General features: G+C 46.6%; 1 protein-coding gene across 3 annotated transcripts in view; it reads left to right on the top strand.

Moving 5' to 3' along the window:
• Positions 1–16,229, top strand: part of EYA3 (EYA transcriptional coactivator and phosphatase 3) — a 54,322-nt gene that overhangs the window by 32,459 nt on the left and 5,634 nt on the right. For all 3 annotated transcript variants that reach the window (XM_069875467.1, XM_069875465.1, XM_069875466.1), the window contains 7 exons: positions 4,672–4,754; positions 6,480–6,663; positions 9,483–9,622; positions 11,424–11,507; positions 12,102–12,191; positions 13,550–13,608; positions 14,496–14,656. In XM_069875467.1, the coding sequence (XP_069731568.1) occupies positions 4,672–4,754; positions 6,480–6,663; positions 9,483–9,622; positions 11,424–11,507; positions 12,102–12,191; positions 13,550–13,608; positions 14,496–14,656 (801 nt within the window). The remainder of the gene's footprint in view (positions 1–4,671; positions 4,755–6,479; positions 6,664–9,482; positions 9,623–11,423; positions 11,508–12,101; positions 12,192–13,549; positions 13,609–14,495; positions 14,657–16,229) is intronic.

Here is a 16,229-nt window from a genome sequence, read left to right as displayed (position 1 = left end):
GTTGGTGCCACGCTGATGGACTTCACAGGGTGAAGAGCAAATGGGAAGGGGAGAGGAGACTAAATGTCGTGTTCTTGCATGCCTTTCCTGGGAATGCTCTTGCAGCTCGAGCTCTTTGTGGTGGTCTCTAGCTTGATGTCAGGAAATGTGCTGACTGATGTTGGGTGTCTTTTTACTCCTGGAGGTAGATGTCTCTCATATCACACACACATCTCAGGCTGGTAGATCTTCAAGAAAGGGAATTTTTCAGTATAGAAACCAGCCTATAAATATTCCAACTGCTGAAAGTGCCACCTGGAAGAAGCCAGGTGCTGAATTTCACTGGCTTCCAAAGCGATTTTAGGAGTAAATGTGCTGCTTAGCAGAGGAATGGAAAATTGTTGCCTATGACAGATATGTGCAAATTAATGATTTTTTTTTTTTAGGCAGATTTTTTGCCATTTATGTTTGGGTGATGAATTGTGAAATTGTGTCTTTCTCTGTAGATTTAAAAAAGCATTTTGGGAATTCTTAATGTGTTTCTTGTGTGATATTTTCATAGAATAATTCAGGGACTTCAGGAGATCTTTAGTTCAGGCTCCTGCTCCAAGAAGAGTTGACACTGAATTTGGAACCAGGGTGCTTAGAGCTTTATTCAGTTGAGTCTCAAACACCTCTGAGGATGGAGATTTCACCAATTCCAGTGCTCCTAACTGTCATCGTGGTGAAACCTTTCTCTTTTACTCAGAGCATCCCCTCACATTGTGACCGTTCCCTTCTTCTCCTGCTGTGCACCAGAACCTGGCTCTATCTTCTTGATAACCTCTGCTCTCGGGTCCCTCGGAGCCATCTCTTCTCCGGGCTGGACAGTCCCGGTCCCCCTGCTGCCCCTTGCAGGGCACATGCTCCAGCTCTTTGCCACACTCGCTGAATTTTATCAATACATTTCTTGTGCTTGAGGCCCCACACTGAATGCCAAATCCAAATGTGGTCTAATTAGTGCCAAGTAAAAGGGGATAACTCTTAAAATGAGCAGTATGTGGGGTTTAGCCTATCTTCCACTGATAGCAGGGCCAGGTACTGTGTCATGGCACCTGCTCAGCTTGCGTCCTTGTGACAGTAAGTGGCCCGGTGTAATATTTGTTATTGATTTACTTTTCACGTTTATAACATGGCCATTACAACCCTGGAAATACTGCCTGCCTTCAAACATAATTCTCCTCCAGGTGTTCCCACTGACTGACTGAATCATGGTGCTTTATAGCACCAGCTTTAATTGCCCAGGGTTGGGAGTGGGTCTGTGTAATGTGGCCCCAGGCAGGTTTGCTGGTGCTGTGTCATGGTGCTGTACCATGGTGATGTACCACGGCAAACACACAAATCCCTGGGAATTGGAGAGGTGATGGAGGCCTTCCTCTAAAAGGATTTCAAAACATCTCAGCTGCACTGCTGTGAGGCTGTGGGATTTGAGGAGAGTTTCCCTTAAGGCTGCTCTTTGAAAGTATGAAAAACTCACCTGCATTGTGTAGATGTTATCACTTTTCTGACAAACTATTTAGAAACTGGCAGGAAACTCTTCTTTGCTTGGATTTGCTCCCTTTCCTTTTGGTCAGCTTAGCCAGCAGCCCGCTGAGGGTGTAAATCAGTGCCTGCTGGTGCAGGGGAGGTGGTGGAGCAGGGCTGAAAGCAAGGACAATGTTGCTTTTTTGATAGACTCTTGTAATCTGTCATTTCTCTCCAGTCCCAATAGTGGGTGACACAGAGTTGTACAGTGCTGCCGCTCCACCAGAGCTGTGTTCCAGTGCATGGATATGGCTTAGTCTGAGATGCTGGACTGAAGTAATGGGATATTTGAACCCTGGTAAATGGTCAGATGCACTTAGTGACTGAGAAGTTTGCTTCTTGTACTTAGCCGAGCTGTGGCCATGGTGGTCGGTCGCAGAAGCACTTGGAAGCACTGCTTCTTGTCTTGCCTCTTCCTTCCACATGAAAGAAGAGCAGTTGAGTGAAACATGGAATTACAGAATCATGGAATAGTTGGTGTTTGAAGGGACTTTAAAGCCCATCCAGTTCCTCCCCCTGCCATGGGCAGGGACACCTCCCACTGGATCAGGTTGCTCCAAGCCCCATCCAACCTGGCCTTGAACACCTCCAGGGATGGGGCAGCCACCCCTGCTCTGGACAACCTGGGCCAGGGCCTCCCCACCCTCACAGCAAAACATTTCTTCTTGAGATCTCATCTCAATCTCCCCTCCTTCAGATTAAAACCATTCCCCCTCATCCTCTCTCTGCCCTCCCTGATGAAGAGCCCATTCCCAGCTTTCCTGGAGCCCCTTTCAGTACTTGAAGCTGCTCTAAGGTCTCCCCAGAGCCTTCTCTTCTTCACGCCAAACAACGCCAACTCTCTCAGCCTGTCCTTGTATGAGAGGTGCTCCAACCCTTGGATCATCCTTGTGGTCATTTTCCCCTCCCAGGTTGTGAGGCAGCTTAAAACATCTTTGAAGCAAAACGAAATGGGATGAGTAAGAACGGGGAGGTAGGGATGTACAGTGTGAGAGTGAGGTCTGGGAGTGGAAATGAAAGAGCAGAAGACAAAAAGAGTCACAGCAACTTTAAGGCAATACAGGTGTTTGCTGATCTTATGAAGCTGAGTCCATGATGTGGTTCCTTTCGGCACATCTGTGCCAAGCTGTTCTGCACAGGTTTGGGCCATTCACAGGCTGAAAGAATTAGTTCATCTCTGCAGTGGGAGATGTTGTAAAAATGTGCTGGGTTACTGCATAGATGCAGGGTAATTAAAAAAGAAGTGTTGGAAGGAGACCAGAGTTGAGATAAACAAGAGCATTCGTATGAAGGAATCTGTGTGTTCACCAGAATCCCAACACTTGCAATCTGTTTTCTATGATTTCTTAACTCCTGTTACTGGTCTCCATGAAGGAGCTGCCTCTTCAGAGCTCTGCAGGTGAGAATCATGTTCTGTTTGCTCTCCCTGATAATCTTGAGAGAGCTGCTAGAGTGATCTGCCTTCAAGAGTTCATTTCCACCACCTTCACGGCAGTTTTGTTCTGTGTTAGTGAGGATCTTTTCTGAAGATGCTCTTTGGGGGTGCCTTATGGCAATAATAGCCTGGATTGTCTCTCTTGCTTGTGTTGTGGGTCATTGGAAGGAGTTTTATTTGGGAACTGCCCCCTAACTGTTCTCTAGCAGTTGCTGATGTGGAGTGGCTGTGGCAGCCCTGTACTCACAGCTGTGCTGCTGAGAGCGGCAGAGCTACTGTAGGCACTGCAGTGTCTTCTCTACCATTATTGCTGCTCAGGGCAGCCTTTTTTTCCCTTCTCTAAAAGTTCTCCATCCAGAATTCTCTCCCATCTGTTTTTGAACACTCCTGCTCCTATCATGAGGGGATTCCCAGGGACCAATCGCTTACCTTCGTTTCTGCTGCTGCAGAGATGCCACCCCTCGCATTTCTCACCTCCTGTAAACTTTGTTTGTTTCTGCACCTCTTTGAAGAGATATTTCTTTTGGGTTTTGCCTTTTTTGAGGCAAGTTTTGGATCCATTCCTCTTTGCAGGATCTGTTCACGTGGGGGTACCTGTGCTTGCCATAACACAATGTCCACATTGATTGTGGGCTCTGTTGCCCTAGGGTAGAGACTGAAGCCTTCAGAAGCTCGGGTTCTTCGGTCTCAGGGTGAATTCCGCATGGGTTTTGTCTACATACAGTGAGGCCTTTTCTCACAGTGATGGCAATGTAGGTGACTCTTGGATTTCTGCCATTGTTTTCATATGCATGTAAAAGTGATTTGAGGATTTATTTGTGTGCAGAGAAAGAAAGAACAACCTGGCACTTGGTTTAGGGCATCTTGATTCTGTTCATGCTGACTCTGTTCCTTGTCACCCTGAGGGTCCCAAACCCCCACGTGGAATCGCCTCTATGGGAGTGGCCCTGTGGCTGTAAAACAACCTCTGCTGAGTGACTGGTGTTCCCAGAGTTGCTCCTGCAGCCTCTCTTGGGCTTTGGAAGAACTGAATGCAGTGACATGAAGACTATTAAACATCTTAAAATCCATACTAACAGCTCCCTGTCTCTGATAATTCGTCCTATGAGCTGTGAAAAATTATTTTAGAAAATCTCATCCAAAAACCAGTTGTGGATACGGGGAGATCAGTTCGCTTTCTCCAAAAGGAAGGACTCTATTATACCATTTGACATACTTTTACAAACCCCTTAAGTTTTTTATTGCGTTAGACTGAATGCACTAAATCCAATGCAGAGGGAATTATTTTTATTAGAACTGATATATTGTTTTTATGGATTTAGTCCGATAACATTTTCAGCTGCTGATACCTGAACATCAGGATGTGCTTGTTGTCTTCTCAGAACATTTAGTAAAGATGTGAAACCTTTTAAATTAAACTCCAGCTGCTTTGCAAGTGTGGAGGGAAGAGGTTTCTGAAACATTTGAAAGTACTGTACTTAAAGACACGTCAGCTTTCCTGCTTGGAAAGCCCAGCTGAAATCTAACTGGTTTCAAAATACACCACAGCTCTTGTTGGCCATTACAGGCTGGGTGCTGCTGGAAGCACAAATCTTTGCACATAAACCAAGTACGTACTTAGTTCACAGCTTGCATTGGCCTCATCTCTTGTGTTGCTGTAGGAGCATTTAATGCATTAATTCTTAATTTTACAGCATCGACCACCAATGCCAGTCCAGTCTCTACATCCTCAACTGTTGTCAATATTTCTACGTCAGCAGCAGCCAGCATCTCACAGGTAAAACTTCTGCTTTGTTATGCACTGCATCTCCTTCCCTTTTGTTTAACACATTACTCAGAGCTAACAAAGGAAGGCCAGATCATCACTTCAAAAGGAGCGCAAGTGGTACTGGAGCTCTAGGGCTCGGTATGTAACTCAAAGTCAGCAAAATCACGCTTGCTGTCTCAGTGACCAAAACACTTTTCCCTTCGGCCTTCACAGCAGCCTCACTTCATCTGTTCAGATCTGTCTCCCTGTCTGCAGGTTGTTTGCAGAGCACTGGGGTCTCTGTAGAAGAGAGAGTGGAGAGAGACAGTAGAACTGTTAGAGAACCAAACTGAGAGGAACGATCATAGGCGGATGGGTTTTGCACGCCTTTGTTCTCCCTCATCAAGAAAAGGAAAAATGGTTGTACAGGAACCAGAGAAACCCAGTAAAGCAGAAGATGCATCGTGATGGTCCTAGAGTAAAGCAAAGTCAGAAAGATCTGCAGCTGGCACAGAGCCCTTCCCCTGGCTGTGCCCTGCTGCAGGTAAGACAGCACAGTCAGCGGGGTGCTGCTGTTCTGGGCAGTTTGGTCTATGAGGGAACACTTCAGTGTTACTACTTTGCAGAGAGAATTTAGGAAGTGTGGAAAATGCAACGGACCCACAAAAATCGTTGTATGCTTATGCTGCTGCTTGGAGCTGTAAGGGGAAAAAAAGATCTTTCAGTAGTGCAGATGGAGGTATCTGGGTCACAGATCCACAATGTTGCCTTGCGGGGGCTGGGAGTGAACAGTGTGCCCGGAGAGCATGATGTGGCATTTGGGGTGGCTGCTTTCTTTACTGTCAGCAGCAGAAATTAAAATCCTCCATCGCAGCTTCAGGTGCTCAGTGATCTCCTAAATGAGTAAGTAGTCTTCTTGAATGGATACCTTGCATCACAGCATGCTAAATAATGGCATGCTGAAATCAGGACACAAGTAAAGGCAGTTTATTCTGTAGCTCCTGTGGCTGGGACTGCACCCTCAGCCAGTGCCAAGGCTGCTTCTTGTTGCTGTCTGTCGTCTGGTATCAAAACACAAGACGAAGCCACAAATTCCAGCAGACAAACAGGGTGGATGGAGGCTGTAGCATCCACTCAATGCTCCTGTGTTACTGTTACGTCATTCGTAGTGAGTTCATTTTTGAAGAAACCATAGTCAGAGGAGCAGCCCTATGATCGCTGGCCTGGCTGCAGACCCTGCCTGTGTTGGGGCTAGTGGGAAGCAGGATCTCTCAGCCCTCCTTGGGGACAGTGTCCATAGGTAGGGAGAAATATCATAAAGTCAAGAAATAGGTTGGGTCAGAAGGGACATGAAAGCCCATCCAGTTTCACCCCCTGCCACGGGCAAGGACACCTCCCACTGGATCAGGTTGCTCCAAGGCCCATCCAACCTGGCCTTGAACACCTCCAGGGATGGGGCAGCCACCCCTGCTCTGGGCAACCTGGGCCAGGGCCTCCCCACCCTCACAGGAAAACATTTCTTCTTGAGATCTCATCTCAGTCTCTGCTCCCTCAGCTGAAAACCGTTCACTGTCATCCTATCCCTGATCAAAACCCCTTCCCAGTTTTCCTGGAGTCCCTTTCAGTACAGGTTGCTGCTGCTGTTCTCTCCCTGGGATGTCTCTTCTCTAGACATATCCTAATGTAAAAGTCCTATTAATATTGAGTGGTTTTTGGAAGAAGTGTTGTATCATAACCAGTCCTTCCCTCTGACAGGAATATCCTACGTACACAATCCTTGGCCAGAGTCAGTACCAGACGTGTTACCCAAGTTCTGGCTTTGGAGTTGTAACACCAGCAGACAGCAACACGGAGAGCACTGCGTTAGCAACAACTACGTATTCAGCTGAGAAACCAAACGCCATGGTGCCTACACGGCCGGTGCAGAGACATTCCTCCGGTAATGGCTGCATCTTTAACAGGGTGGCTGCAACAATCCTGGGATAAACAGGACAGTGTGCAGACAAGGGGGAACACTTTTTTTTCTGAAAAGCAGTTGCAGCACCTTTGCATGCTGGTCTGGACAGGACATTTGCCTTCTGTCGTCACACTGGTCTCACTGGTGTGCGGAATATTGTGATGGGCCAGCCAGACTGACATATTGGAAGCTTTATCCTGCTGTGATTCAGGAGACACATTCCGTGTGCTCTGAATGCTAGAGGGAGAGGAAACTCCAGGGGTAACTTCTTACCAACAGCAGCTCCCTGAGGACCATTGATTCTGTAATGTGTCAGGGCTGGGTGTTCACGTGGGCTCCAGGGCAGCTGATAATCTCCAGTCTCAACAGCTCACACCAGCTCTTTTCCTCCTACAAGCAGGTATTCAGGTTACCTGACAGCCATGGCATAACTGCCAGTCCTGGTTGTGGGAGGATCTGCAACTGCTTATGCATTTTCAAGAGCTGTAGTTTGGCCATCACCTCTCATTGCATTGGTTTCTGTGCCCAGGAGTCCATCCTTTCTTTTCTTCTGTTTCATCATGTAAACTAGTTTTGAAACAGCAGCTTTTCTGCTCTGCTCTGTGTGTGCACAGTGTTACGGTACCTGCCACATGTCAGGGTGAGGAGATTTTATCTGGTAAGAGAAGAGATGGCAAAAGTGGATTTAAGAGGTTTAATTGACTGTTCTAGAGAAGCCCCATCCTCTGCTGGCCTTTCCCACTAATGCCATGTTAGGTTCCAGCCACAGGGTTGCTGCATGAAATTTCCTCACCAAAAATACACTTTGCTAAACTTAGCGAGAATGAGGAAGAAGACTCAGTTTTTTTTCTGAGGTCTTATGCAAGGAGTTATGAGGTTCTTTCTGTGTTGTCAAATGATTTCAGGTTGCAATCTACTGCTGTTGCAGGTTGGTAGACAGGAAAAAAAATACAGATTCCGTTCATTTTTTTTGGTGCACTGGATCTGGCCAGGATGGAGTTAATGTTCTTCATAGCAGCTCTGCTGGTTCTGTGTGTTACATTTGTGGCTGAAGCAGTGCTGATAACAGGGTAGTGTTTTGGCCACTTCAAACAGTGCTTGTACCTCTCAAGGCTTTCTCCCCTCCAGCTCCCCAAGCAGCTAGAGAAGCACCTGGGCAGTTGGAAAAGACCTTTGAGATCATCAAGTCCAACCAGATCCATCCACTACTAAACCAGATCTCTAAGCACCTCATTTGCCCATCTTTCATACCCCTCCAGGGGTGGGGGCTCCACCACCTCCTGGGCAGCCTCCGCCAGTCCCTGAGAACCCTTTCAGTGGAGACATTTTTCCTGATGTCTAATCTGAACCTGCCCTGGCACAGCTTGAGGCCAGAGGAAGCGGGAGGTTTGCTTCTGAGGTGGCTCTTGCTTGGAGACTGGCTGGGCATCACCCTGGTTGTGGGAGGTGGTGAGCAATTGCCTTTGCAGCACTTTGCTTTCTCTACCTTTCCCAAGTCTATCAGTAATACTCGAGCTCTACCAAGTCCTCAGACTTATTCAAGCAACCTGAAAGCAAGGATGGGTGGCTGCCGGCAAGCAAGGCATGCTAATCAATAGTCTTGAACTCAGTGAAGTCCCAGACCTCTCTCACCTCATCAGGGAACTGATGGGATGCTGCAGACAGCAGATGACAGACACCACGCTGTGATGTTGTAAATCAGAAGCACAGTGCTTCAACACCTTCCCTCTTCCAGGGAGCAGTTGCACTTTGGTTGGGGTGAGCAGCAGCAGACTTACCCAGGAGAATTTGTTCTTGTTTGATGTTGGAAACATAAAGAATTGATCTCCTGTTCCAAGGCACTGGTGAAGGAATGGCCCAGTTGTTGATGTTCTCAGTGCCATTCTGTTAGCTAAGGAATTCTCCAAGTTTATCATTTTGCATTGATTTTAATAGGAAATCCAATAGCTCCTCTTAAAAACCCAGAGTGAATTTAAGTTCAAGACTACTCTGCCTTCCTGCTACAGTTCTGGGCCCATTTCTCAACTAGTTAGGTGGACATCTGGGCTGTTGACTCCTCTGCCTGAGCTGTTAGTGAAGAATTCAAAGTGTATCCTATTGTGGCCCTAATGTCCTGGAGGTTAAAGCATTGATTTTTTTAAAATTATGGTGATGCTTTGCTCTGCCCCTGGGAAGGGTGTTCTTACCAGGAGTTGAACCGGCTCCACAGTGTATCTTGGTCAGTGATAACCATGGTGCTTGGCCAGGCCTGTCTCCAGGGCCAAGATCATTCCTATTATTCTTTACTAATTCTTGGTACATCTGTGGTGCTGTGGTCTCAGTGTGTCTGTTTCCCAGGGAGTGCTCTGTGGGTCTGTGTCTGATTAACAGACAGGGGAGAGAGAAGCATTGTTGAATACTTTCCTTTGTATATCATTGCAGACTGCGGGGTTCTGGTGCACTTTCAAGAAGTATTCAAAGAAACAATTGAGTAATAAAGCAGTTCCAGGGTAATGAGGCAGCTGAGGGATTACAGGCCTTGGGGTAGAGGGGGCTCTGTCTTTGGCTTTGTCCTGTAGGCAGAGTGCAGAGAGTAGCTCAGTCCTGGTAGACTGAATTGAGGAGACAGGACTGTTTGGAAGTGATGGGACACAGAAATCACATTTTATGTTCTAATAAGGGTTTAACTACTACTGGCTCAATAAAGCAAGATAACGTCTCACCTTTTATGGAGGACGTTTGTGGCCAGGTGCTATAAGCTTCATGTTGGTGTTTGTTTTGAGACATGAGGGGGTGAGAGCTGTGTGATTTCTTCCTTCTAGGAGATGCATCCACTAGTCCTTCATTATCAAGAGCAGCAGCAAGTAAAGAGTTAGACGAGCAAGCAAGAAAAAACATCCCTGGGAAGAACAGGGGGAAGAGGAAAGCAGATACTTCCTCCTCACAGGACAGTGAGCTGGAGGTAAGTATTAATTGTGTTTTTTACAGGTAACATTGCAGAATAGTGTGGTGGTAAAAGTTCTCTCTTTCTTTCATCCTGTCTCTATGGAAATAGAAGGGGATCCTAGACTCACAGAATGGTTTGGGTTGGAAGGGACCTTTGCAGGTCATCTGGTACAGCCCCCCTGCAACTCAGTAAGATTGCTCAGAGCCCTATCCAACCTGACCTTGAATGTTGCCAGGGATGAGCAACCTGGGCCAGGGCCTCACCACTCTCAGTGTAAAAAATTTCTTCCTTACATCTAGTCTGAATCTCCTCTCCTTTAGTTTAAAACCATTACCCCTTGTCCTGTCACTACAGACTGTACTGAAAACTGTCTCCAACTTTCTTAGGAGCTTTTTTTAAGTATTGAAAGGCTGCAGTAAGGTCTCCCTGGAACCTTCTTTTCTCCAGGCTGAACAACCCCAACTCTCTCAGCCTTTCTTCACAGGAAGTGTTCCAGGGCTCAGAGCATTTTTTGTGGCCTTCTGTGGACCCACTCCAACAGGTCCATGTCTTTCCTGTACTGAGAGATAATTTGGGAGATTCCCATGACCTGTGTTATCTGAGAACTAGCCCAAATGAAGTTCTTCAGTGTTCCTTTGCAAGTATTGCTGAAATGTGTCTTGGAATCATAGTACCGTCAGTGGAGGAGACATCTGGATGTCTCTAGTATAGTGTCCTGCTCAGAGCAGCGCTGTTCCCAGCACTGGAACCATGACTTTGTCAAGCTGAGTCTTGAGAACTGGATCACCAGTCTAACAATCTGTCCCAGTGCTACCCCATCAACCTGGGGAAGGAGGTTTTCTGTCTTCAACTGAAATCTCCCGAGCTGCAAATTTCTGCTTCTTTTTCCATGGCAATTTTCCATCTGCCACTACTGAGAAGAATTTGTCTCCATCATCTTTGCAGTTCCTTTTCAATCAGTTATGGTCCACTGTTAGGTCACCTTCAGCCTCCTCTTCACTGAGATAAACCATCACAGCTCCCTCAGCCTCTCCTCTAGTCTGCTGACCATCTATCTCAACAGCCTTTTGCTGGCTGCTCTCTAGTTTCCTCCAATACCTCTGGAACTGAGGATGCCATCTGGGGTGACCTTCCCAGTGTCAAGCAGGGTGAGGCAGCACCTTCCTTCTGTCCGCCAGGCACACTTGGTGTTCTCCAGCATGCAGTTCTTCCGCTCCGCAGGGAGAGAGTCATGCTGGCTCATGCCTGGTGTCCAGCACACCCTCAGCTCCTTACAGCCTGCACCAGCATGAGGGGATGTCCTCCCCCACATGCAAATCTGCAGTTGCTGAACTACTGCTGGGTCCTGTTGGCCCAGTCCTCAAGTTTATCGGAGTCCTTCTGTACTGGAACTTTGCTGTTCCTCACGGAACCAGTCCTCTTATTTATCATAACAGAGGTGTCTGGTAAACACCAAAGTTATTCACCTGGGGCTCTCTAGCTCACCGACAGTAACCTGCTACCCTAGCAGGGCTCTAACATTCATTAACTCTGTAAGCTTTTTCTTTTATAACTATACGTGCAAGAGAAGCTTTTGAAATACTTCAACCCGGATAGCCTTACTCTGAGTGTGCGGTTGCCCTGTAGTGGTATATGAACTCCACTGTGATAAACTCGAGAGTTCAACAGTGTGTTCAACCTGTAAGGTGAACGCTGTGTTCATAGCTGTTAAAAGCATGCTGCAGCTAACCACAAAATGAACCCTAACACTTGATCTCTTATTATAGCTCGGTGCTTGGAATATGTCAGCTCTAACCTGCTTCTGTTCTCTATGCAGCGAGTGTTTCTCTGGGACCTGGATGAGACCATCATCATCTTCCATTCACTTCTCACAGGGTCTTATGCTCAGAAATACGGCAAGGTAGTGTCTTCTTTGTGAAAGAAAAAACGTATCTGTTATGCAGGATTAAGTGTCAGTCTTTGGAAAAGGAATAGAAAATTATATTTAGTTTTAGATGTATAAAGTGATGCTTTTAGCATGTTGGTTTGGGGTGGGGAAAGAACACTTGGTGTAGCTTTCTACATAGCTAGGGTATGGCTGTCACAGCCACTTCCCTTCTGACAGCACAAGTCTTACTGTGAGACAGTTCTTGTCATCACTGGAATTGTTGGGGTCCTCGCGCACAGTGAAAGGGAGTAGTTTTTATCCTTCAAAATCTATTGAAAATTTTTGAATGTTCTGTTTGTGTTGCCTGTGGAAATGCACCAGTCCCTGCTGGAAAGGGTGGGAGCGGTTTGTTACAATTTGGGTCCATGTTTTACCAGAACAGAGATTTCAGTTTTTATCAAGTTGTTGAAAATATTAGGGAAATTGTAGTTCACACCACTGAATGCAAGTGGGATTACATCAGGCTTGATGTGTGAGGGAAACTGTGACATAGCTGAAGAAAGCTTTATCACAATTCACTCTGCCATAACCACAGAGAATCTACAGTTTCTCTTTCTGTTTTGCCAGGATCCAACCCTAGTGATCGGCTCGGGTCTGTCGATGGAGGAGATGATATTTGAAGTAGCCGATACTCACTTGTTTTTCAATGACTTGGAGGTACGTGGCAAAACTCCGCATTACCTGGTTAGAGTCACACCCCACCACCTGTGAGGGCTGCTGTGCTTCAGAGCCACTTACTGCTGGAACCTAACAGTCTGCCCAAACTGAAGTGGTTCTAAGCACAACTTAATCGGAGAGAGGCACCCATTCACCTTAGATAGGCATTCCACAGGCTTCCAATCTTAGCTCTCTGATGGGTTTCTACTTGAACCCGTATAAATAAAAAGAGCAATGCTTGCTCTGAACTGGATTTGCATTCTGGACTCGTAGGCATTTTGCTTTCATTGGCTGTTTTGAAATGGAGACCAGAGATGAGGGGAAAAGGTGACCTTGAGATTGTCAGTTCCCAGGGTCTTTGACTAAGCCAAGGTCAGGACACCCTTTGTGCATCCCAGCAGTGTCTCAGTGGGTTCCACAGGCTGTGGAACAGCTCTGTAGGACACGCTTCCACAGACAAGCACACTGCACACACAGCAGTCCCAAAGCACCCTCTAGTTTTCTTTCCTGCAAGCTCTTCCATTCCCATCCTGACTCAAGGACTTCTGATGAGTTCCCACCCTCTGTCATGCACAGCATTCTTAGCTGAATTGAATACATCTCGCTGTTTGGCACCACTTCCACACAAGTTGCATATAAACCTCTGTTTTACTCATAGCGATCCCCTGTGCTGTATTGTCAGGTAGCAATAGGCACAGCGATGCCCTCTGTTCGGGAAGGTGTGAGGTTACACCAGAATCTGGAATCAAATGGTTGGAAAGAGCATACTTCCTGACTTATGTCTTCTTTAATATGTTAGAGTCCACAGATGAACTGGGTTTGCAATCCATCTCTGGGTTAGATCAGCCGTACCCACACCACAGCCATGGTTGTGCCACCATGCTGATGTTTCACTCCAGGGTTTGTGCTGTCACTCTCCTATAACAATTGCCCATAGTGTTGATGGAATGGAAAATCCAATCTTGACCAGATAACGTGGTTTGGAGTTTTTGGTTTGTTTTTGTGAAATGGCAAAAGGATTTCAAATGACAAGGGAGCCTTGAGTCCAACCTGGTTAGTAAGTGTCAAGGTTCCTTTTTTCCAGACAACTTGACCTGTCATAGAAACATGCCTTTTTCAGACTTTTCTGGGACTTCAAATCCCAGGCTTAGCAAGGACTTGTAAGTGCTGAGAAGAAAAACCTTGCAATGAAAGACAAAGCTAATGGAAGCTGTGGGTGGGCTTGTAGAGGCAGCATGGCATGGCTTGTTGCTGTCGGGAAGTGTGAGGCAATGGGTTTGTTTCAGACTTCCTTTAATCTGCAGGTTTCAGTGTGTTTCTGGATTACAACAGCGTGACTTTATTTTTATCTCACACAGGAGTGTGACCAGGTGCACATAGAAGATGTGGCGTCAGATGACAATGGCCAGGATTTAAGGTGGAGTATGGATGAATGCGTGAAACGTATTGCTGATGGGACCTGGTTTAGTGGGGCTGTCAGACCCCAGCAGGGTTAAGACATGGAAGTCAGAATTGTGAAGGGGGTGAAACTTGGTGAATGCTGCTTGTTTGCTGGGTGGTGTTTCTTTGAAGACCTACAAAACATTAAGACTTCCAGAATTCTGAACTACATTGTCCACTGTCAATGTGGCATGAGCACTCGGTGACATATCGTGAATAGAGAACCAACACTCCTGCCTTCATGATTGTGACGTTTCAAAGTCTGCCTGTGATTTGCATCCCTCTCTGAGCTGATCATGTACATTATCAGGCGGGGTGAGGGTGCATTTTCTGCTGCAGTGATGAGCTGAACCAGCTCATGGAAAGGTCTGGGAACTGCGTATTTGCCAGAAAGAAAGGGATACAGAGTAAGTGCTGCTTCTGCTTTCTGCAAGTGTGAGCTGGCAAAGCAGCCCATCTGGTTTTGGATCTGCAGCTGTGATGTGAGATGCAGATGTTAGGTTTGGAAGATGCTGTGCTGGGATTTATCACTGCAGTGAGAAAAGAGTCAGTGGGGGGGATGCTCTGTGTCACAGAGGATTGAAAAATCAAAGAGCAAAGGAAAATTTTGTAGTGGAGGATGTGAAAGAAGAGTTGCATCAGTACATTTCAGTAGAGGTTCGGAACTGGCAGCAAATGTACTTTGATCTGAGTATGTTGCCCATAGAAGTCGATGTGTCCTGGGGGGGTGCAGTTGTTGCTGTGTAGAGCTTCTCTCTGGGACGCTTTCCTGGCTGCTGCCAGAGCCAATCTGCAGCCCCGCCAGAAAAGCTGCAGTGATTCTGCTGCTGTGGCACATGTAACAGGTCTGCTTTTCTGAAACAGCAACTACAATTTCTCCACGGATGGCTTCAGTGGCTCAGGAAGTAACGCAAATCACAGCACATCAGTTGGTGTCCAGGGTGGAGTGGACTGGATGAGAAAACTGGCCTTCCGCTACCGCAGGGTACGAGAGATCTACGACAAATACAAAACTAATGTTGGAGGTGAGTGTTCTCCTGCACCAATATCTGAGCACTGTGCAGAGTTTGTGGTGCCAGACTACGTCCTTCCTCAGAGCTTTTGCTTTCCTGAATGTTTGAATGTGAAAAGTACCTAAGTAGCCATTCTCCTACTGCTTAATGGGATCATATCTCCATGGAGTCTTCCAAAACAAAACAATGTGCCACTGCAGTCTGAGTTACTGGGTAGATAGGGATGGCCAGGTAGTCCTGTATCTAAGATAAGTTTGGTGCAAACGGGGTCCTTTTGCTAGTTTTGTATGAAAGGCTGCCTGTCACTACACTTGGAACAGGCCTCAGTGACTGACATACTGTGCTGCTTAGGAGATCTTTTGACTCTTGTTGGTGCTGTGACACTCCAGTAGCAGAATTGCCCATTGTGTTGATGAAATGGAATATCAATTCTTGACCAGATAATGTGGTTTGGGGGTATTTTAGGGTATTTTTCGTTTGTTTTTGTGAAATGGCAAAAGGATTTCAAACTACATTGTCAAAAAATACAGCGTTCGCCCTTGTGGCCGTTGTACACAGTCTGACATGGCATCCCTACCATCCATGCACAAAGTCACTTTAGATCTTCTAGTTTTTCTTCCCTTCCAATGCCAAAGTAGTAATAATGATGCAAACCACAGGTATCAAATGTAGATAAATGGTATGTTTAGTCTGAGTCTTGGCGTTGACATCCCGGGAAAGGGGTGCTGCTGGAGCAGCTCCCTGGGCAGGGTGGCCTTTGGCTACACAAAAAAAACTTGATAGAATGTTTTATTGAACATACTTTCTAAAAACTGGGTTGAAAACTGTAACTTTCAACCGTACAAATCTAACAATGTAAGTCTGCCTTTCAGCATGCAGCAATTCCCTTGCTTCTGGTAGGGATCAGATGTGGGAAGGCAGGATGCAGAGTTCAGGACCTGACTGACACCGCATGACAAAGCAGTTAGCAGTGTGGGCACAGGGGGTCCCTCCGTGGCCTCATTGCCAGAGGAGCAGCGTAAGGCAGGGCTGGAGTGAGGTGGGGGGTTGGATGTCGCCTGGAAAAGTGGTGGCAAGAGGCTCAGACTCAAGGTGCTTCTTCCTTATATTTCCTGATGGGAGCGGGGGTATGTGTGTGCGGGCTCTGCCTTCGGCTGCTTTTAATTCACAACTGGGTGTTTTGAGAAAATGATATTTGAGAGGGGTAAAAAGCACAGGGATAAAAAAAAAAAAGATTAAAAAAAAGTATTAAAGAAGATATTTAAAAGGGATTAAAGTGGGAAGGGTCCCTGGGAAGTAGGAAGTCAGACAGGGTGACAGCAGGAGTTCCTTTCCCTCCTGTCTGTGGCCTCGGACCACACCTACTGCTGTGAAGGCTTTGTTCAAGAGAAAGATGTTTTGTTGTGTGTATCCTGAGAAATGTTTTGAAATGATCCCAGAACAGTGTCTGCGCGATTCCCCGCTGCAGGTGGGTGGCTGGGCTCCTCTGCCACTAGCAGCTGGTTTCTCCCACTGCCTCCAGATGGTCTCAGCTTTCAGATGCCTGCAGTATGTTATTGCAGAACAGGCAGCTTTTAAAGCTGAA

Source organism: Phaenicophaeus curvirostris, chromosome 23 (assembly GCF_032191515.1).
Source record: "Phaenicophaeus curvirostris isolate KB17595 chromosome 23, BPBGC_Pcur_1.0, whole genome shotgun sequence".
Lineage (NCBI taxonomy): Eukaryota > Metazoa > Chordata > Aves > Cuculiformes > Cuculidae > Phaenicophaeus > Phaenicophaeus curvirostris.
This window is presented reverse-complemented; position numbering and strand designations above follow the sequence as displayed.